Source organism: Coloeus monedula (genome assembly GCF_965178545.1).
Source record: "Coloeus monedula genome assembly, chromosome: 26".
Lineage (NCBI taxonomy): Eukaryota > Metazoa > Chordata > Aves > Passeriformes > Corvidae > Coloeus > Coloeus monedula.
This window is the reverse complement of record NC_138806.1, coordinates 1,499,421-1,514,089: the sequence shown is the minus strand read 5'-3', so window position 1 is coordinate 1,514,089 and position 14,669 is coordinate 1,499,421. Positions and strand designations below refer to the sequence as shown.

The 14,669-nt window shown below is 69.3% G+C and overlaps 2 protein-coding genes across 3 annotated transcripts; one reads left to right on the top strand and one right to left on the bottom strand.

The window, feature by feature from the left end:
• Nucleotides 1–31: 31 nt before the first annotated feature.
• On the top strand, nt 32–7,903 carry FAM171A2 (family with sequence similarity 171 member A2; the record flags this gene model as incomplete). The annotated part of the gene is made up of 9 exons (XM_082297475.1): nt 32–148; nt 2,816–3,043; nt 3,914–4,006; nt 4,152–4,310; nt 4,395–4,571; nt 4,673–4,789; nt 5,131–5,257; nt 5,797–7,068; nt 7,849–7,903. The coding sequence occupies exons 1-9, from the start codon at nt 40–42 to the stop codon at nt 7,901–7,903; spliced, it is 2,337 nt and encodes a 778-aa protein (XP_082153601.1). The 5' UTR covers nt 32–39.
• A 305-nt stretch (nt 7,904–8,208) lies between these two features.
• Nucleotides 8,209–13,655, bottom strand: GRN (granulin precursor). Of its 2 annotated transcripts, none has more exons than XM_082297586.1 (13): nt 13,606–13,655; nt 12,584–12,687; nt 12,437–12,508; nt 12,247–12,331; nt 12,055–12,158; nt 11,826–11,973; nt 11,646–11,752; nt 10,917–11,031; nt 10,739–10,836; nt 9,979–10,221; nt 9,010–9,252; nt 8,424–8,687; nt 8,209–8,354 (listed from the first exon to the last, which is right to left on the bottom strand). In XM_082297586.1, the coding sequence occupies exons 2-13, from the start codon at nt 12,671–12,673 to the stop codon at nt 8,256–8,258; spliced, it is 1,668 nt and encodes a 555-aa protein (XP_082153712.1). In that variant the 5' UTR covers nt 12,674–12,687; nt 13,606–13,655; the 3' UTR covers nt 8,209–8,255. The 2 variants fall into 2 exon arrangements, with proteins under 2 accessions (XP_082153712.1, XP_082153713.1); XM_082297587.1 differs by having other exon boundaries at nt 13,520–13,613.
• Nucleotides 13,656–14,669: the final 1,014 nt, after the last annotated feature.

The following is a 14,669-nucleotide window of genomic DNA, read 5'->3' as shown; positions in this document are numbered from 1 at the left end:
GGCGGGCCGGGCATGGCGGGGTAACGGCGCGGAGCCACCATGCGGCCCCGCCGCCTCCTGCCGCCGCTGCCGCCGCTGCCGGTGCTGCTGCTGCTGGCGGCCGCGGGCGGGCGGCGGGCGCGGGGCGCGGCGGAGCCGGGAGCGCACGGTGAGAGCGGCCTTTGTGTGCGGGGCGGGGGGCGCCGCCGGCAACACCCCCCGCCGCCCTCCCCGCCCGATCCCCGCGCCCACATCCCCCCGGCATCCCTTGGCCCCTACCCCCCTGCCCCGCACCACCCCAGCCCGACCAACGCCCCCACTCCCCATCCCCGCACCGACATCCCTCCGGCATCCTTTGAACCCGATCCCCCCCCGGCACCACCCCCCCGATCGATCCCAGCACCGGCCCCCCCATCCCCGCCCGACCCCCGCCACGACTTCCCCCCGGCATCCTCTGGCCCCGACACCCCCTCGGCAGCACCAGCCCCCGCCCGACCCCCGCCCCGACGCTCCCCGGCACCCCCCGGCTCCCACACCCCCATCCCCGCCCACCCCCATCCCCGCCCCGAATCCCCCCGGTCCCGACACCCCCATCCCCGTCCGGCCACCCCGGGTCCTCCGGACCCGACATTCCCCGGCCCCCCCGGCTCCGACACCTCCATCCCTGCCCACCCGCCCCCCACCGCGCCCGCGCCCGCCTTCCATTCCCCCCGTCCACCCCCCTTGTCCATCCTCCGTCCGTCCCCGGCTCTGTCTGTCCGGCCGCACCCCCGTCTGTCCGTCTGGCTCCCCCTCCCCGGGCGGTTGTGGCCACCGGCGAGCAGAGGGTGGTGGGTGGGGGGCCTGGGCAGTGCCAGGGGGTGCAGCTGGGTGGGTGGGGGTCACGGACAGAGCTGGGGGGGGGGACGAGACTGTGGGGGTGGTCCCAGACCTTGCGGTACAGGGTGGGGGGGTGGGTCCCGGGCAGCGCCAAGGGTTGGTGATGGTGGGTGGGGGTCACAAACCAGGGAGTGAAGGAAGTTGGGTGGGGATCATGGACAGAGCTTGGGAGTGCAGGAGGGTGGGTGGGGGTCCTGAGCAGAGCTTGAGGGTGTCTGATGGTGGGTGGGGGTCCCAGGCCAGGGGGTGCATGATGATGGGGGGGTCCTTGAGCAGCACCCGGGGGTGCAGGATGGTGGGGGTGCACCCGGCAGGCAGGGTGGGCCTTGGGGTCCCCGCGGCTCCCTGTGACCCCCTCCTGCACCCCAAACCCTCCTGACAGAGCCCGTATGCCAGGGTGAGACGTGCCCGGGCGTGAGAGGGGGGCTGTGGGGTGAGGGGGGGTCCCTGGCCCGTCCTGTCTGTGCTGGCTCAGCTCCCCGCTGGCGTCACCCCTGCCCATCCCCATCCCCGCGAGGTGACAGACATGACAGGGCTCGTCACTGCCACCCCAGGGCCTGGCACCCCCCGCCCCGCCTCATGGGACCGTGGGGTCAGACGGGGAGGCACTGGGGAGCCAGCGGGGGGGCAGCGTGCCTCGCGGTGGCCGTACCCCCTCTGGGGACCTTTGATGATGGTGGGGGGACAGGGACTGGGGAAGGGGACGGCCGTGCCTGTGCCCCCGTGCTGGGGATGGCTCCCTCTCTCCGGGGGACGCCGGGGTCGCCGTTGGTGCCAGCTGTCCCCCGGCAGCTGCGGGTGGCCGGCGTGTGGCCGCAGGGACATTCCTGCCCGCGGGTGCCGGCCATGCGGGGGGACACCCCCAGCCCCTCCATTCCTGACACCCGCCCCCCGCCCCTGTGCATCGCTGGAGCAGCTGCTGCGAATTTCCCCCCCTCGCCCATTGCCACATCTGGGCCGGGGCCGGGGCGGGGTGGTGCCCGGTGGAGTGGGGGGGTTCCGGGGCTGCGGGGGGCCGGGCGGGAGCCCCGGGGCGCGGGATGAAGGAGGTCGTTGCCTGGGTGACGGCGCCGGAGCCGGGACAGCTGCCAAGGGCTGCGGATCATGCGCAGGATGGCGCTGGCTCGGGGGGGCCGGGGGCACACGGGGGTTTAGGGTCCCCCCCTCCCTCGAGCCGGGCCCTCCCCTGTCCTGCAGCAGGGACTGGCGGAGGGGATCCGGGGGGGATCTCTCCCTCTGCTGCCGGTGGGAGCTGCTGGGGTCGAGACATCCCCAAGGTCCCTGACCTTGGGACAGGGGTGAGCAGCACCCTGGGGGTGGCTTCTGGTGGAGGGGTTGGCAGTGAGGGACTGGGTGCACCCACCCGGGTGGGCACGGCACCCTGGGGCCAGGAGCCCCCTCGAGGGGGCACAGGGTGGGCACAGCAGTGATGCTCACACCCCCTCAGGACAGTGCCTGCTGTCTGGGGGGATCACCTGTGACCTTCCAGGGTGGTGGCTGTGGCCACCTGGGTGGTGGCTGTGACCTGCTGGGGATGGTGGGCACTGGGATGAGTCCCACCCCAGCTAGGATGGTGGCTGTGATGGTGACCATGACCCCCCTGGGATGGTGGCCATGGCCTGGCAGGGTGTGTCCCACCACCTGCTGCAATGGTGGCTGGACCCCCTGTGCTGTTGGCCATGGACCCCTATGATGGGGATGGTGGCCATGACCCAGCAGGACAGGTCCCACCACCTGTTGGGGTGGTGCCCATCATCCATCAGGATGGTGCCCATGACCTCCTGGGATGGTGGCCATGCCCCCTGGGATGGTGGCCGCACCCCCTGGGTTAGTGGCTGTGACTCCCGGGATGTGTCCCCCCACCCCCACAGTGTCCCCCCACCCTGTCCCCTGTGCCACTGGTGCTGTGGGGGTGCGGTGCCCGTGCCCACACCGGTGTCCTCCCCGTGTCCCCCAGAGGTGCTGCTGCGGGTGCAGGTGTTCGAGAGCGGGACGCTGGCCCCGCTGGCGCAGGCGGCCCTCGACGTGTTCGGCGCCCGCAGCGCGCTGGCAGCCGGGACCACCGACCACACGGGCACCGGGGTCCTGCCCGTGCCCTACCGCCTGGGCTCCTGGCTGCTCGTCACCGCCGCACGCCGCGGATACGTCACCGCCTCCGTGCCCTGGCGCGTCACCAAACTGCCACGTGAGTCACTGGGACCCCCAACCTTGGGGGGACCCCAGTGCCTTCCTGGGGGGCTCTGCTTGGGGGTCCCCAATCCCTTGCTGGGGTCTCTGAGTCTGACTGGGGGACACAAGCCTTCCTGTGGGGATCTGAGCCCTTATGGGGGATCCCCAATCCCTTCTGAGGGTTCTGGGTCTGATTGGAGCCCTAAATTCCTTGAGGGTGGCTCTGTACTGGACTGGGGGCTCTGAGCCTGGTGTGGGGTCCTTAGTCCCTTCCTGGGACCTCAGTCCCTTCCTTACAGGGGACCTCTAAGAGGTTTTGATGTAGGGGTCCCTTACAGAAGGGTGTTTGGGAGGGGTCTGGCCCCTTTGGGAGGGGAAAAGCATGTCCTGGTGGCCTCAAAGTCCCCCCATCCCAGGGCAGGGGATGTTGGGGGTGTCCCCTGGGATGGGCTTCAGCCCTTCTCCCCAGGGCAGGGGGGAGTGGGGGTGGCATCAATGGGGTCACCTGGGCAGGGGTTGGGACATGTGGGAGCACTCATCTGGGGGGGTGGGGATGTGGGTACAGGGATTGTGGGGTACAGGATGGGGATGGGGGTGTGGGGATGGGGCGTACGAGGATGAAGTGGTACAGGGATGGGGATGGAGGGGGCATGGATGGGGTTGTGGAGGGGGTGCCCCACCCTGCCCCCAGCCGTCCCTCCTGTCCCCATCCCCACATGCATCTCACCCCTTGCTATCTCCCCCTTCCCCACCCTCTCTGCAGAGCCCATCTCCCCCTTCGCCCCATCAGTCCTCCCCTAAGCCTGTGAGGAGTGTGTGTGTGTATTTTTGGGGTCCAGGTGTGTGTATTTTTGGGGTCCCCCATCACCCCCTGCTCCCCTTGCAGTCTACGCCTCCATCAGCCTCTACCTGCTCCCGGAGCGCCCGGCCACCCTCATCCTGTACGAGGACCTGGTCCAGATCCTCCTGGGATCCCCAGGTGAGCCACAGGGATGGTGGTGGGTGACACCACCAGCCCCCCTGAGTGCTGCCACCCACCCTGTGCCCCGCGGCTGAGCCGTGGGGATGGCAGTGGGTGACACCATCAGTCCCTCCGGGTGATGCCACCTGCCGTGTCCCCGCAGGTGGCCGTGGGCAGCCGTGGGCGCAGTTCCCACGGCGGGCAGCCCGCCTGCCCCGCAGTTCCACCTACAGCCAGCTCGCCGCGTCCCTCACCGCTGCCTCCGGCCCCAGCCTGGCCCGCGCCTTCCCCGCCTTCCTCGGGGCCGAGCAGGACGGCAGCGGTATGGGGAACACCGAGGACTTGGGGGGGGGGGACACACCCCATGTGGCCCCCCTTAGGGATGTCCCCGTCCTTGTCCCCGCAGCCAATGGCACCTGGCTGGAGCTGGCACCGGTGGCGGCTGTCAGCGTCCACCTGTTCACCGGGAACGGGACCGAGGTGCCGCTGGCCGGCCCCGTCCACCTGTCCATCCCTTTGGCCCCCGACGCCACGGCCGTGGTGGCCACCAGTGTGCCAGCCTGGAGGTTTGACCCCAAGAGCGGTGAGTGCTGGCTGGGGGTGGCAGAAGAGGACACAGCTCCTGCTGTGGGTGGCGGGGGGTGTGATGAGTTGGAGGGGTCTCAGGCCAGTGTGTCCCTGCAGGGCTGTGGGTCCGTAACGGGACAGGGCTGATCCGAAGGGAAGGCCGGCAGCTGTACTGGACGTTTGTCTCCTCCCAGTTGGGATACTGGGCAGCAGCTCTGCCCTCCCCCAGCACAGGTAAGGTGACACCTGTGGGTGTCCCCCCAGCCTGGGTCCCTGGGGACAGGCTGGCTGGGGAGGGGGTGGCAGCACCCTGGGGTGCTTCCCTCTCTGAACCCCCTGTCCCAGGGCTGCCTGAAGGGGGTGGGACCACTCTAGGGTGCTCCTGGTGGGGTGGGGGTTCCCCCCTGATCCCATTGTCCCCAGGGCTGAGGCTGGGGGGACATCACAGCCCCCTGGGGTGCTCTGGTGGGGGTTCCCTTTGCCTCTCTGTCCCAGGGCTGTCCAGGGGCAGGGGGCAGCCCCCAGGGTACTATTTGGTGGGGGGAGGGTTCCCCCTCTGAGCCTGTTGTCCCCAGGGCTGGTGGCGATGGCAGCGGGTGTGACAGACATCACCACCTACCACACCATCTTCCTCCTCACCATCCTGGGTGCCCTGGCCCTGCTCGTGCTCATCCTCCTCTGCCTCCTCATCTACTACTGCAGGTCAGCACCCGCTGCATCCTGACCATGGTGGGGGGTGGGAACTGAACATACCCCCCACCCAACATTCCATGTGGGAATGGGGGGCAGCACCCCCCTGTAACCCCTGTGTGCCCCATAGCTGGGGGGAGCATTCCCTGGCACCCTATAACTGGGTATGGGGAGGGGGCACCATCCTCCTGGTACCCCTGGGTGCCCTATATCTGGCTTTGGGAAGGGGGGCACCACCCCATGGCACCCCCAGGTGCCCTAGACCTGACTATGGGGAAGGGGCACCACCCTCCTGGCACCCTTGAGTGCTCTGTAGCCACTTATAGGGGGTCACTACCCCTTGGAACCCCCAAATGCCCTATAGTTGGCTATGGGGAGGAGGCACCAGTCTGTGGCACCCCTGGGTGCTCTTTAGCTGGATTTGGGGGGGGCACACACCACTCCCCAGCACCCCTGGGTGCCCTGTAGCCGCTTCCTGTAGCTCCCTCCAGCAGGCGAGGGAGGGGGGGAAGCAGAGGGACCCCCGCCCCATCGCCCCCGTGTCCCCGCAGGCGGCGGTGCCTGAAGCCGCGGGCGCAGCACCGCAAGCTGCCGCTGCCGGGGCCGCTGGACGCGGCGCGCCGGGACCAGGCCACCTCGGTGTCCCAGCTGGACCTCCTGTGCGGGGGCAGCCATCTGGAGACCGCCTCCTCGGGGGGGGACACGGACCTGCCCACCCCCAGCCTGCCCCCCTCGACCCGCGAGCTGACCCCCGCCCGGCCGGACTTCTTCCAGCCGCCGGCCCCCGCCCCGCTCCGCGCCGGCCCCCGGCCCCCGGCCGCCACGCTGGGCCCCCGCCGCCGCCAGCCCCCCGCCCACGAGGACTATGGGCGCCCCGGCGAAGCCTTCGGCCTCCGGGCCGCCCGCTCGGTGGACGGGCTGCAGCCGCCCGACGAGCACCCCCGGGGCACCCCCGCCTTCCCCCCGCGGCCCCCCTCGCCCTCGTTCTCCCGTTACGGGGCGCAGCCCACCGAGCACCCGCTGCCTGAGCCGCCCCCGCGCCCGCCCTCGCTGGCCCCCCCCGGCCCCCTGCTCCTCTGCGGGCCCCTGGACCGCGGCGGGGGGCCCGAGGATGTTTACCGGGGGGTGATGCCCACCCTCCTCATCCCCGCCCGCTACATGCGCCTGGCCCCCGGCGAGCCCGAGGGTCCCCCCGAAGCCGATGGGGGACCCGGCTCGACGGCGGCGACGGCCGCGCCCCCGCCCGCCCCCTCCTCCGGGCAGCCCTTCGAGGAGGGGGAAAACTGGGGCGGGGCTCGGGCCCCCCAGCCGGTGAGTGGCTCGGTGGCCATCCCGGTGCTGCTGGACGGGTCGGCGGTGGCCCAGCTCAACGGGGAGCTGCAGGCGCTGGCAGGGCAGCAGCTCCTGGAACTGGGGGGGCCGCCACCCCCGAGAGCCTGGTTCGTGTCCCTGGACGGGCGCTCCTCCCAGGTTCGGCATTCCTACATCGACTTGCAGGGCAGCGAGAGGGGCCCCGGCCCCGCGCCCCCTCCCCGCCTCCCCCGGGCCGCCGGAGGCGGGGGAGAGGACGGGGGGCCCCGGCCTGCCCTGCCCGCAGCCTCCCCCGAGGACAGCTCGCTGGCCCCCTTGCTGGAGGCGGGCAGCGGGGGGCGGCGGGGAGGGGGCAGCGGGCGCAGCAGCGCCAGCGAAGCCCCCCGAGACTCCCTGACCAGCCCCGAGGAGGAGGCGCTGGCCGAGGCGGGCGACGGCGGGGACGAGGGGGGCGACCGCAAGAGCCCCTGGCAGAAGCGGGAGGAGCGGCCACTGATGGTCTTCAATGTCAAGTGAGTGTGCGAAGAGCGGGCCCCGGGTCCCGGGTTGGGGGCAAACCCCGGGGGCTGGGGGGTGCTGGGATGGCGGGGACACCGCTGCTGTCACCCATCTCAGCCCACCACCGTCCTGTGTCGTCACTGTCCCAGCGCTGTGCCAGCCCACTGCCATCCCACCACCATCCCCTCCCACTGTCATCCTGTCCCATCAGTCCCATCCCACCGCAATCCCACACAGCCATCATCTTATCCCACTGCTGTCATCCCCATCCCACCCTCCCACCACCCTATCCTGTCTGTCACTGTCCCATCCTACTGGCACGCCATCCCTCCACCCTCCCCACACCAACATCCTGCCACCATCGTGCCTTGTCACTGTCCTCTCCCACCACCGTCCCAGCCCACCACCATCCTCTCCTGCCACCATCGTGTCCCATCACTGTCCCAGCCCATCACAATCCCATTCAGCCACCATCTCATCCCACCTCCGCTGTCCCTTTTTGTCACCAGCCCTCCCACCCCTCTCATTCCTCCCTGCCCCTGTCCCATGCCCAGCCCTACCCAGTGTCCTGCCAGGGGAGGGGCCAGAAGGACCACCCCCAGGCCACCCGTGTCCCCATCTGCTTGGGACCCCCCACCTGTGCCACCAGACTCTGCCACGAGGGATCCTGCTGTCCCTGTCCCCTCTGTGTCCCCCCCAACACCCCCCATCCACCTCCCTGTCTTTTGGGGGTGGGAACTGCATGCTCCATGTTCCCCCAACCCTGAGCCAAGTCCCCACTTGTGTCCCTGCAGGACAGGGGGGGCTGGCACTGCCCCCCGAGCCAGCGGTGCCTCCAAGCTGCCGTAGGAGCTGGGGGGCCCCTGTCCCCCCACCCTCATCCCCCTTTGGATTTTAATTGTGTTTCTAAACGTTTTCTACGTGGTGAGGAGGAAGAGGGGTCATTGGGGCCAGGCTGGCAGAGGGGGGGCCATGGGGACACCCCCGGGTGCCATGCTGGGCAGGGAGTTGCTGCCTGCACGTCCTGCCTGCTCCTTAGAGGCATTAATATATTAAACACACAAAATTCCCCCCAAACCTCCGCGTCCTGCCTCAGTGTTCCCCTCGCCAGGAGCCATGGATGGAATTTCTCCTAGAAACCGTTTATTGGGGCAGTGGCACTCGGTGGGTGGGGGTGGTGCTGGTGGTGTCCCCAGTGACATCAGAGCAGGTCCCAGCGCTGGGGGCTGCACCCCCAGCCCCCCCCAGTGCAGCGGGACCCCGCAGGGCAGCAGTGGCGGCCGTCGGAGCAGCACGAGCCCTGCGGAGAGAGATGGGGTGAGAGGGGGTGATGCCACCCGCGCCCCCACCCTGATGTCCCCCCACTCACCTGGGCAAAGGGGCAGCACCCCCAGGAGCCCCCCCGGGCCCGGCAGCACCGCTGGCCCCCGCGGCAGGAGCCAGTGGCACCGCAGGGCACGAGGCCACGCGCGTGGGAGCCAGTGGCTCGCAGTGGGACAGGGGGTGCCCACCGGGGGGCTGCGGGGGTTGGCAGTAGTGGGGTGGGCGCCAGCAGCTTCTCGCAGCTCTCGGTGGCCACGTTGCAGGTGTAGCCCCGGGGACAGCAGTGCTGGTGGTCCCCGCAGCAAACGGCCTGGGGGACACACACAGGATGGGGTCAGTAGGGGACACAGGCATCCAGGTACCAGGGACCCAGGTACCTGGGTGTCCCCAGCAGAGCCCCAGGGACTGTGCCAAGCCCTGTCCCCAGGGTGCCCACAGAGCCTCCATGGAAGTGACAAATATGGGAGTGTCCCATGTCCCCACCCTACTTGTCCCCAAAGGGCCACCCCCAGAGTCATGCTCTGTTCCAACCCCCCCATTCCATTCCCAAATCCTCATTTCCCGGGACAGCCCCCCGCCCCTGGCGTGCCCCCACCCCCAGGACCCCAAATCCCAGGGCCCCCCCCCCCCACCTGCTCAAAGGGGCAGCACCCCCAGGTGCCCAGGCTCAGCCGGCAGCACGTGCTCCCATCAGGACAGCTCGTCTCTTCGTCACACTGGACATTCCCCGATGTCACCTGTCCCCCCCGGGCCAGTGCCGGGGTCTTGTGCACCCAGGGCAGGCGGGTGTCCCCCCCCCGCAGGCAGCTGCCCCCCTCGGGGTCGCAGGTGTAGCCCTGGGGGCAGCAGTGCACGTAGTCGGGGCAGCAGACGGCCTGGGGGGCAAAGAGGGGGGGCTGAGCACAGGGGACCCCCAGAACCACGGCTGGGGACCTCCAGGGGACACATCCCCTCCTGCCTGTTCCTGCCCTCCCCTGTCCCATGTCCCCCCAGACCCAGCCCGGCTCCATCCCCACTTTGAGGGTGGCAGGTATGGAGACCCCCTTGTGACACTTGTGCCCCTCTGTGGGACACACAAAGGTCCCTGAGCACCCCGGTGGCCTTGTGTGCCTCTGCCACCTCCTGCCACTGGAGCCCCAAACTGGTCCCAGTTAGCAGAGGGGGTCTGACTGGGGTGGGGGGGCACCCAAGGGGCCCTGTGTCCCATCAGTGGTTTGGAGCCTGCCCTGTCCCTCCTGGAGGACAAGGGACACCTGTCCTCACCCTGCCCAGGGGACAGGGGACATCTGGCTTCATCCTTCAAGCAGCAAACGGGGACATCTGGCCTTGTCCCTGCTGGGGAACAGGGAACGTTGGCCTTTGTCCCCTCAGGGCACAGGAGACCCCCAGGCCCTGGGACTGTGGTGGGGGACAGGTCATCACTGTACCCTGCTCAACGCCCCCGTGTTCCCCAGTCAGGTGCTCCACTCGGGTCCCTTGAGCCATGTCCAAGGACACCTCAAGACCCCCTAGAATCTCTGCTCAGTCCAGGACCCCCAGCTCCCCTGGGTGCACCCCCCAGGACCCCCATCCCACACGGCCATGGGCAGAGCCCCCCACACCTGCTCGAAGGGGCAGCACCCCCAGGTACCCAGGCTCAGCCGGCAGCACGTGCTCCCATCAGGACAGCTCGTCTCTTCGTCACACTGGACATTCCCCGATGTCACCTGTCCCCCCCGGGCCAGCGCCGGGGTCTTGCGCACCCAGGGCAGGCGGGTGTCCCCCCCCCGCAGGCAGCTGCCCCCCTCGGGGTCGCAGGTGTAGCCCTGGGGGCAGCAGTGCACGTGGTCGGGGCAGCAGACGGCCTGGGGGGCAAAGAGGGGGGGCTGAGCACAGGGGACCACCCCAGGGACCACCAGCTCCACAGGATGGGGGACAAATGTGTCCCCTCCTGCCCGTTCCCCGCCCCAGCAGGGAGAACGGGGGATATGGGGACCCCCTCATCACTCTTGACCTCCCCCCTCAGTGGGACTCGGGAAGGTCCCTTCACCATCTCCTGCCACTGGAGCCCCAAACTGGTCCCAGGGGGTCTGACTGGGGGATCTCAAAGGGTCTCGCTGTCACCCCCATCCCTGTGGGACACCAAGGAGTGGGAGCACTCCTGGGGGACAGGGGACATCTTCCAGTCCCAGAGGGGCACAGGGGACCCCCCTCCTTGTCCCTCCCAAGACAGACAGGGGACATCAAATCCTGTCCTGGGCGAGTACAAGGAACCCCCACCCTTGTGTCCTTCTCAGGGGAACGGGACACAGCTGCCCTCATCCCACCCAGGGGAACAGGGGACATCTGCTTGTCCTGGGGGGCACAGGGGACCCCCTGTACCTGCTCGAGGGGGCAGCACCCCCAGGCCCCTGAGCTGAGCCGGCAGCACGTGTTCCCATTGGGGCAGCTCGTCTCCTCGTCACACTTGACGTCATGTGCTGGGGACAGGGGACACTCAGGGCTGGTATCCCCTCCCCGGGACAGGACAGGGGCTGGCTGCCCCCTGGGGGGGTCTCACCTGTGGGCAGTGCTGCCAGGGGTGCAGAGCCCCCCAGGGAGGTGCAGGTGGAGTGGATCAGGTCACAGGTGGTGCCCTGGGGACAGCAGTGCTGCCCGTCACTGCAGCACACAGCCTGGGGGGAGACACGGGGTGACAAGGGACCCTGGGGATTGGGACAGGGAGTGCACAGTATGGGGGGCATGGCATGGAGGTGCCCTGCGGACAGCAGTGCTGCCCATCACTGCAGGACATGGGCTGGGGGCAGAGATACGGAGTGAGAGGGACCCTGGGGACAGGGTGTGCACAGCATGGGGGACATGGCATGGGGGGAGCATGGCACAGGGTGCCTAGGGTGCAGTGCAGGGTGCCTGGTATGGGGGACATGGCACAGGGTGGGGTGTCCAGGGCCCAGTGTCCACCACAGGATGCCCAGCAAGAGGTGTCTGGTGTGGGATGATCAGGACAAGATGCCCAGGATGGGGTGCCTGCATGGTATGGGGTGAGTGGTGTGTGTTGGGAGTGTGGGGTGCCTGATTTAGTGCCCAGTGAGGGGTGGCTGGTTTGGGGTACCTGGCACAGGCTGCCTGGCCAGGGGTGCTTGGTGGAGGGTGCCCAGAATTTGGGTGGCTGGTATGGGGTGCTTGGTTTGAGGTGTTCAGTGAGGGTGGCTGATTTGGGGTGCTGGGCACAGGAGGTTTGGCACAGCTGTGCCCGTCCCCGGGTGCCCACAGCTGTGCCAGCACTCACGTTCTGCAGGGGACAGCAGCCGTAGCGCGTTGGGGACAGCTGGCAGCAGGTCGCCCCGTCGGGACACGCCGAGCGGCCATCGGGACACAGCACCTGGCGCAGCGCCACTGAGGGGACACACGGTGTCACCACGTCCCCTCCGTGGGCACAGCGAGGGCACCCCGAGGGGACACCCCTTACCTGGGGCGGGGGGCTGGCGCTTCCAGGCAGGGAAGGCCGTGCTCAGGGGGACGTCGGTGTCACCGGCAGGGGACACACAGCGCCCGCGGGTCAGGTCGCAGACGGTGCCATGGGGACAGCAGTGCAGCTTGTCAGCGCAGCACGAGGCCTGCGGGTGCCAGCCGCGCTCGTCACAGCGATGGCCACGCTACGTCCCCCCTCAGTGTCCCCGCGTCCCCACACCCCGTACCTGGGGCATGGGGCAGCACCCCCACGCGCCGCTGCTTGTCACACAGCATGTGGCATCATCGGGACACTCGGACTGGCCATCGGGACAGGGGACAGCACGGGGAGCTGCAGAGACAGGTGAGGGATCCCCGTGTCCATCCTGTCCCCTCGAAGCCCACCCCTGTCCCCCAGCCACCCAGCCGTGTCCCCATACCCAGGTCTGTGACACAGGATTGCCCATCAGCGCCGCAGTGGGACCCTCGGGGACAGCAGTGGTGGCCCCCGGCACAGGGGACACTCTGGGGAGAGAGAAGAGGGTGGGAGGGCAGGGGGGTCAGGGAGTGCCCCCAAAATGGGAGGGAGAAGGGGGAAACTGAGGCACAGGGGAGGAGGAGGCGGCTCACCTCTGGCAGCTGGCAGCTGGCAGGGCAGGATGAGCTGTCCTGGCACCCCACTGCACTGCGGGCAGGCAGGGCCTGGGGGGGCACAGGGGGGGTTATCATCCCCTACTGAGGCCTCCCCCAACCCCTCCCCAAACCCGGCACACTCACCGGGGTGACAGGGCAGGGTGCCCCATGGGGACAGGGCAGTTGGGCCCCCACGCCGGCCAGGGCGACCCACAGCAGCAGGAGGGTCCTCATGGCTCTGGGGGCACCTGCGGGACCCCCCCGAACCCCCCGGTCTCAGTTTCCCTTCTCACTGAGTGGGCGGGCAGCTCTGCCCCCTAAATCTCACTTCTTCTTTCAGCCACATGTCGGGAAAGCCCCAGCCCCCCACTTTACCCAGCCCCCCATTTCACCCAGCTGCCCCCAGCCCGGGGTGCTGGGGGCGCAGCTCAGGGTGCTGGGGAGGCACTGCGGTGTGTGGCACCCCAACCGCACCCCGATACCATCTCCCCGCGGCGCGGACGGGCCCCCCCATTGCTCCCCCTCCCATCCCGCTTCCACAATCACTTTCACTTCCCTCTCCCGGTGGTGCCACCGCCTTCCCCGCCCACGGTGTCACGGTGGGGTTATGTCCTACGGGGGCGGCTCTGCTCCCCTCGCTGCCGGGACGGCTCGGGGGGACCCCGGTGTCACTGCACCCCCCCCACCGCTGCGACACCCCCAGGGCAGGGCAGGACCCCCCGACAGCCCCCAGCACCAGACCCAGTGTTCCCAGTGCTACCAGCACGCCTCCCAGCAGGGACTCCCAGTACCGCCCAGTGTTCCCGCAAGACTCCCGGGACCTCCCGGGGAATCCCAGTGGCCCACACGAGTCCCAGTATCTCCCAGTGCTCCCCCCCCATGATTCCCAGGACCTCCCAATGCTCCCGGCACCTCCCAGCCATCCCCATGGCTCCCAGCTCGCTCCAGCACCTCCCAGTGGCCCCCGTGACTCCCAGTTCCTCCCGTGACTCCCAGTTCCTCCCGTGACTCCCGGTTCCTTCTAGCAGCTCCCAGTGCTCCCAGCAGCTCCCAGTGCCTCCCAGTTACCCCCGTGACTACCAGCACGTCCCAGTTACGCCCGTGTCTCCCCGTAGCTCCCAGGACTCCGAGTCACCCCGTGGCCCTCGGTGCCTCCCAGTACCCACCAGCGCTCCCAGTTCCCTCTCCCGGTCCCTGCCCGGCCCCGGCCGCAAGCCCCGCTGCTCGCTGGCCGTAAGCCCCGCCCCCCGCCGCCCATTGGCCGCCCGCCGCGCCCGCCGCGCTCCCATTGGCCAGCCAGGGGTGAGGGGGCGGGCACAGTGCTCTCTGCACCCCGTCACGTGACGGGCGGTCACGTGACCGCAGCCCCCCACTCCCCCCGGGGCTCCGGGCGGTGAAATCGGGGGGGGCTCGGCCGGACCCTCGGGCCGGGACTGACCGGGCACTGACCGGGGCACTGACCCCTCTGCCCGGGGCGCACACAGACCCCTCTGCCCGGCGCACAGACCCCCCTGCTCGAGGCCGTGACCCTTCTGCCTGCAGCCCTGAGCCCCCCTGTGCGGCCCTGGACCCCCTCCTCCGGGCAGAGACCCCTCTGTTCTGGACAGAGACCCCCCCGTCCGAGGCACAGACCCTGCTGCCCGGGTCACAGGGTTTCACTTCTCGGTGCTGCTGAGTCCTCCAGACCTCGCTCCCAGGGCAGGCAGCACCCCCAGACCGCCCCAGTCCCCCCAAATCCTCCCCGACCCCTCCAACCTCCCTCAGCCCCCACAGCCCCCCCCCAAAATCCTCCCCAACCCCCTCCAACCTCCCTCAGCCCCCACAGCCCCCCAAATCCTCCCCAACCTCCTCCAACCTCCCTCAGCCCCCACAGCCCCCCCAAATCCTCCCCAATCTCCCCGACCCCCCCTAAACTCCAACCTTTGTCCCTCAACTCCCCCATCCTCCCTCCCAATGCCCACAAGTGCCCCTAAATCCTCTCCAAATCCCTTTGAACCTCCCATACCCCAAAGATCACTTCAACCTCGCCAACCCTTCCCAAAACTTCCAACCTCTCTCTCCAAGCCTTTCCCACCCCCTCCAAGCTCCCCTAAATCCCCTCCAGTGCCAACGCCCCTCTGAACCCCCCTCCACCTCCCCAAGCCCTTCCTCCAACTACCTCAAACATTCCCTAAACTCACAACTTCCCGCCTTGCACCAGCTCCCTCATTCTCCTTCAACTCCCCCAAAT